The 7,473-nt window shown below is 34.6% G+C and overlaps 1 protein-coding gene across 1 annotated transcript; it reads left to right on the top strand.

Annotated features, from left to right (window-relative positions):
• The first annotated feature begins 809 nt into the window (after nt 1–809).
• Nucleotides 810–7,067, top strand: LOC109046441 (CD44 antigen-like). The gene is made up of 8 exons (XM_042728203.1): nt 810–1,017; nt 2,337–2,502; nt 2,634–2,773; nt 2,879–2,953; nt 3,445–3,849; nt 6,007–6,072; nt 6,175–6,253; nt 6,345–7,067. Exons 1-8 carry the CDS (start codon nt 948–950, stop codon nt 6,538–6,540), a joined length of 1,197 nt encoding a protein of 398 aa, XP_042584137.1. The 5' UTR covers nt 810–947; the 3' UTR covers nt 6,541–7,067.
• The last annotated feature ends 406 nt before the right edge of the window (nt 7,068–7,473 follow it).

Genomic DNA, 7,473 nt, shown 5'->3' with positions numbered 1-7,473 from the left:
TTTCATTAATGTCCACCACAGAATTTTTTTTTGTTGTTGTTGTTTGTTTGTTTGTTTTTAGGGGGATATTTGGTATTTGGTTAACACATTTGAATTTTAATCTATTTTTCTGAGGTCTTTAGATTTTAAAAAGTAAACATTTTTTCATTCATTATTTTGAACATTATTTTGCCGGTGCAAAAAATTTTAAGAGACATAAAGACAATTCAAGCCAATTAAAGAATCAAGTGCTTAAAATATATGCAGTATTCTTCTTTGATAAAATACATTTCATAACATAATTCCATCAATGACATGAAATGTACCTTAAATTATAGAACTACCCATGCATATACAGTGTATATCTTACTAAATATGAACATGTTATAAGTAAACATAAAAAATTATTTAGTTAATTGCATCGAATTATTAATTTATTACTTAGTACATAGTAGTTAAAGGCACTTAATATAACGTTGGTCCAGTATTTTACACAATGTTCTGTAAGTGAACACATGAATAATTTTATTTAGATCAGTGCAAATAGTGCACTAACAAGTACAGTACAAAATTACAACACGTACTTACAGCAATACTAAAATTGCAGCACACATAAACAAACTGATCTCTGTAACTCCATGAGATTCACCAGAACTGTGGTTTTCTCTGAAGTGGATTATGCAAAGGCGTCTGGCATGTTAATGCTGGCTGCACAGACGCAGATAGAAAGGAAGTGTGGGAGACAGTGACGAGGGTGTGTTCTTCATAGCACCACCCATCATTGCTCAGAGTGTGTCACCAAGTACTTTAGTCTGAGCATATAAAAGAGGCGAGGTACATCTCTAGAGGGTTCAGAAAATTACAAAGACTAGAAGAGAATCAAAGCATTGTAAGAACCATACCGGTTAAGGGCCAACAAACAGGTATACAGTACTTCCCTTTGTCTAGTACATGACACAGCACTGAACATGTGGAGTTTGTTACTTGTAGTATTTGCTACTGGATCACCAGCTCTACTTCAGGCAGCCCCGGTTCAGGGTGAGTGATGGTGAATGTGTTACTTATTTATCTCAGAGGTGTCTTTGGTGGTGGGTGGCTCACATACTGTTTAGTCTTGGTCAAGACACATTTACAATTGCAAGATGAGGTCATACTTGTGATACTGATATGACTATAGTAGTGAGACTTTTTGCTTTTCACAACAAAGGCTATGGTAAAACCCCACCATTAATCTTACCTATGCTGTTATCTGGGAGACTTCAAAGTCGTCAGCCTTAGAGGAAAAGAAAATGTTCCCGCACATTTCCACTAGTAATCAGTGTAAATGATACAAGTGAATTGACGCATCATTGTAAAGTACATTATTGAGATTTGCTAGAAATTGCATTTAACAGTGGTATTAAACTATTCGTCTTATTAAAGATTAACTTTACGTGGCTCTTAGATGACTGCAAAAGTGGGAGCAGCTGAATGTGAATTAAGTTTTTTTGTCTTTTCTCATTTACTTTTAGCACATTGATGATGTCCTTTGTAGATACATTTTAAATGTTATGGTTTAAGATAAAGGCCTGAGGCTGTATTACATAAACTTTATATCTTTATAAATGGAATTAAGATCTGACAGGTTTTAACTGATCTAAGTATGGCTACAGATAAGATAGCACGCCAGAGTAATGGTCTTTCTGTAATACAGCCCATGGATTGTTAAATTTATAGTACATATAATTTTTTTTCTTCTCTCTCTCAAGAGTTGTTTAATCTCCTAATCTCTCCTATCTTTAACTTCATTGCAAAAATGATTTTCTTACTCAGTATTTTTGTCTTGTTTTTCAGTGCAAATATCTAATCTTTCTTAAATCATGATACAAAATGATGCAAGATAATAATAAAAAAAATAAATCAACTAATTTTGTTTGAATATTTTTCTTGCTTTAAGCATAATTTTGCTTTTTAGTAATGTATTTGGATGTCAATCCATCTAGTACCTGATTTCTAGTCCCATTAAACTCACTTATTCCCTCTCCTGTGCACTATTTATCACTTGTTCCACTAATTGAAGTCCTTAAAACCATATGCTGGTCTAAACGTGTTATTCTGAGACAAAAACGAGCGGTCATTTACAAAGTCAGTGGATTACAGTTGGCCTAGATGTGTTACAGATGTGCTCACGTCTGCACATGCAATGACTCATTAAGAGATTTATCTAATGATACATGATGCTAAATTGCTCATCCGTCACACACACATCTGGCCTTCATTTACAAACTAATCATTAGTGTGATTGCACATGGGAAACAATTAATAAATAAATTAAGATTTCTGACTTTGAATATTCACATTAGTTTCTCTTTTGCCAGGTTCCAGTGGCAGATGCAGCTTTGCCAGTGTTTTCCATGTTGAGGGAACCAGTCGTTACTCTCTAACTTTCCAACAGGCTTTGGAATTGTGTCAGAGTTTAGGTTACAAACTCGCAACACATGAACAGGTCAATGAAGCTTATAAAAAAGACTTGAGAACATGCAGGTAAAGAAGCGAGCTGATTACAATAGACTTAGCCTAAAGCTAAATAACATGTTCAGACATAAATGTACTTCTTTTGATATCACCTAATGGCAGTACTTAATTTTTTAAATGAATCCCACACCTTTGTTTAGATACGGCTGGATAGATGGACAAAATGTCATGTTCCTCCCACACTTTAATGGTCCAAATTGTGACTCAAGTTCCACCGAGATCACCTTCCGTCCCGAAGCAGCAGATTATCTTTCTGATGTCTACTGCTTTAACCCATCAGGTGAGAGTATATAGAAACAGAGGTATCTTACTGACAAACACTATAAAGACAAACATGCTCCAAACAGGTTTTGTCTTACTGACTTTTTATTTCCCTTCTACAAAGATGCATCACTGAACTGTGATGGTAATGGTAAATCTAACTCTGAGGGCTTAACCAATGGAAACACAGCCAAAGCAAGTAAGTTCCCTCTGTTGTTCCCTCCAGTACCTAGAATGAGATTTTGATATCATTGCAGACGTTTTGCCTTAAATGGCTTAGACTATTGGTGCATTAACTTTACCTTTTGAGTCGAGGGGTGTGTATTGTGAAGAATTAAGACATGCAGCAGACATACACTTCATTGTTCATTATCCAACCACACCTAATCCAAAGCATTAGTCATATCTCTGTGACCTCACACATTTTTACACACCTGCAATACAACAATGAAGGAGGAACAAAAAAGTTACTGATTTTGTTTGAATACTCAGGAAATGATTTCTTGTTCATTATTGTTTCTCGTTTAACCATTCAGTCTGTACCAACGAAGCAAAGTATCTGTGTGGTTTAACTCGACATACCACTCTTTTATTTTGCTTTGGTATCAGCACAGAAATGCAAAACACTGATTTATCATTAACCTATTTAAACTTTTTGCCAGTAATCCTTTTATCTGTTTTCTTGCAAAGGTGAAAAATCACATGAAGACATCCTTACGGAGGTCGAGACTGAAGGCTTTCTAGTAGATTTGGAAGAGATCATGGGAAGAGTAAAAAGAGAAACTTCTTTTCTGAAACCCTCATCTATGCCTGCTTTGGAGGAACTCTCTACAACAACACACAGTGAAGACAGCAAAGGCCCTACAAGCAAGCCCCGTTTTAGGAAGAACACATCCTCTGTTACCTCCAGTATTTTGTTCCCAGATACAGAGGGCAGTGGATCAGGAATGAATGAGACCGTTTTGAAAGTTTCTAAGCCAAATCAAGTCACAATGACGGCAATTACGTCAGAGGCAGTTGAGGGGACACCCATGCAAAACAACAAGGAGAAAATAAATGATGCAAAAAGGCGAAATTTGGATTTCATTGCTATAGGTAAATATCCTTACAAATCCTGACCCTTATATACTGGATATTGTTGGGTTGGCTGTGGATCATAAAGGCCAACATAGTGTCAGTGAAACAACTGTGTAGAAGACATGTGCCTGGCTTCTATGGAAGCCTTCCTCTTCAAAAAAAAAAAATAAAAAAATGCAACTTCCTATCACACAATGATGTTTTTCATAATTCTGACTTTATATTTCACAATTTGACTTCGAATGTCACAATATGACTATACTTAAACAATCTCACAATTACCTTTTTTAGTCTAAGCCAAAAACTTGCTTCCATAGGATAGTTGATGATAGTTACACAAATAAGCTATGTTTTAATTAATATTAATGTTTAATATCATCAGTGATGGGAAGGTTGCATTGGAAATGTAATATTAGGTGAGACTGAGTTGAAATATTTGAATGCAGAGCTTCCATGAAGAAAGCAGTTGCTAGAAAATGGCAAGTTCAAACTAGACGGACATTTAAGGGATACGGTGCAGTCATGCCACTTATTACACAACATTTCACCACATAAATAATTAAGGCGATAAAAGTTATTTAAGTTGAAACTGTTTTAAAATATTACCAATTTTTTAGTTATCTTATAATCCATTACAGTGTACAAAACAATCGTTGCAAAATGGCAGCAGCTGTGGTTGTATGAAATAAGAGAGCGAGTCGGCGATACCAGGATGACAGCATTAAATAACTGTACACATAATTCTGAACTGAGTTTGAATATTTTATTAGTTAACCAAATGCAAAGCTTCCACCAAGAAAAACTGGTGCTAGCAAGCATATAGCGCTGACTTAAAGGGATACTCCACCCCAAAATGAAAATTTTGTCATTAATCACTTACCCCCATGTCGTTCCAAACCCGTAAAAGCTCCGTTCGTCTTCGGAACACAATTTAAGATATTTTGGATGAAAACCGGGAGGCTTGAGACTGCCAAATAAATGATAAATGTAAAGGTCCAGAAAAGGTATAAAAGTCGTCTTCAGAATACTGCATCTGCCATCAGACATGCAATCTGGGTTATATGAAGTGACGGGAACACTTTTTGTAAACGAAGAAAACAAAAATAACGACTTTATTCAATAATTCCTTTGTCAATAGTCTCCTCTGTGTCTCTCCATATCACCTTATGCTGTGTATGCTCTTCTGTGTCATCAGCCCAAAAGGATGCGCTGTTTCTATGTGTATTTAGCTTTGATTTAAAATAAAACAGCGTATCCTTATGGTGCGGATGACACAAAAGAGCATAACGACAAATGAACTGAGCTTTTATGGGTTTGGAACCTCATGAGGGTAAGTGATTAATGACAAAATTTTCATTTTGGGGTGGAGTATCCCTTTAAGTTACCCGGATAAGACTCTGATATTAGCTTTTACCAGTTGTTATCGGGGAATAACATAACTTTAAATGTCATGACTGACCAATCAGAATGAAGCATTTCACAGAGCCATGTAATAATTTTATTTAAAGCACAGCCACTACAAAATCACAAATAGAACCTCTTTTTTTTTTTTTTTTTTTTTTACTTTGAGTTCATTCTACGGTTAAAAACAGATTTCAATTCCATAACAAGACATAGTTATGATACTGGTTTTGAAATCAAATATTTGCATAGCTATGACAGAAAAAAACTGGCATCTAACAATGCCTCGGAAAAACAGTCAACTGTTAATCTAAAAAAATAAAGCATATACATAAACCCAAATAGGAAATAAAGCAGTTATCGAATAAGCATGTATCCTATTCTGTGTCCTAAACTCCTGAAACATTAGTGTCTCATATTTTAGAGCAGTCGATGTAATTTATGAAAAAAGTGAATTAAATCGATATGTGTTTGTGTGTGTGTTTGTGTGTGGAAAAAATTCAGATGTAACCCCCTTTATAATCGTTAGCATTTTCATAAGTAACCCTAATTTAATTACACTTTTTTTTCCCTCAGTATAACTGTAACTTATCACAATTAAATTTATTTAATAAATTACGTAACTCTGTTACATGTAACTAGTTACTCTCCAACACTGAATATCATCATGTGGTACATAAAGTATTTGTTTTATCTCTTAATGAAAATGTTTATTTTAATGCATAATACAGAATTTTAAGTCATCAAGTCTTTTTACAAATGTATCTTTTGCAGACACAGGGAATGGCGAAGAATCCAATCAACCTCCATCACCCATTCAAAAAGATGAGGGACCATCTAGTAAGTTCTTGTGACAGCACTGCAGATGCCATCAGTTTCTTGACTTTTCATTCAACTGACATAATGTAAATCTGTCGATTTAACATTTTCTCCCTTCTACAGCTTGGCTGATAATCTTTGCATTCTGTGTTGTTGTTGGAGCCATAGTATGCATACTTGCTGCGATTGCTACAAGAGACAAGTACGTTTTTTTTTTATTATTATTAATTTAATTCGTCACATTCAGCCTTTGGAGTCCAGCTTCAGTTTACTGAATGTAACTCTTTACCTAGGTGGTACGGACCGAGACAGAGCAGAAACATCACAACTGAAGTGCAAAACAAAGACTACAGTAAAACAGAAACACTGCCACTGTCAGAAAAAGAGCAGGAGGTAGTGGCACTGATGAGTGTTGCGAAGCTGAATGGTAAAACGGATGACATTAGTGCTACCTGTCAGGATGAGCATGAGAAAGAGTATTTAATGTAATGTTTTAACACAGTGTATTAACAGGTTTGAATTCTTCTGTACTTTTTATTTGCACTAGTGATGGTTTTTATTTCTGCTCAGAGTCAGATTTCTGGTGCAGTTTGCATTCTTTTTTTGTTGTTGTTGTTGTTGTTGTTGTTGTTGTTGTATTTTGCTTCAGAATTGAAAGAAAAGATTCTTGTATTTCACATTTCTTTTCTAATGTAAAGTATTATTTTTTTCTCCAATAATAGAAAATGCTTATTATCTCTTAATGACTGATGGTTAATAATGATATGGTGAGAAAACATTTTATTCTGGTTTTCATCTGTTCGTAAGTACTATGTACTGTGTGAGATATGATGCATTTTTGAATGTGAGACATTGCCCCGTCTTTTATAAATAGAGGAACCTTATGCAGTTTGTAATGTAATGAGGCAAAAGTAAATCTTTCCATTTATAAAATTACCCATAAATATGTATTTTTGTCAGCTCTTAGAGCACCTTTATGTGGGATGAGTCTTTCAATAAAACATATGAAATTTGAACAGTGCATGTTTGTTTTTGAATGTTTTTAGCAGTAGCTGGATGTAAAAATGCATGAATGAGATGTTAAATCACATGATAAATATAACTGAATGTTCTGATTACTACATATTAGAAAGAAAGAAAGAAAGAAAGCGATAGAAAGCAAAAGAAAGAAAGAAAGAAAGAAAGAAAAAGAAACACCACTGAGACAAGAAGCATTGCCTTTATTTACAATTTGTTACAAGTGTTTCATAGAAAAATAGAGGAAAAAGACAAATTTAAAAAGTGGATGCAAAATCAAGTTTGGTAGACAAGTAATACAATGTCTTTGAAACCAAACAGGGCTGCACAAATAAAAAGAGCAGGATGGTCATTCAATATTTGTTTACATACATCACTGTACCTCTAAAGATGTGTCAGGCCCTG

Source organism: Cyprinus carpio, chromosome B7 (assembly GCF_018340385.1).
Source record: "Cyprinus carpio isolate SPL01 chromosome B7, ASM1834038v1, whole genome shotgun sequence".
Lineage (NCBI taxonomy): Eukaryota > Metazoa > Chordata > Actinopteri > Cypriniformes > Cyprinidae > Cyprinus > Cyprinus carpio.
Note: the sequence above shows the minus strand (reverse complement) of the source record. Positions and strands in the feature narration are given on the sequence as shown.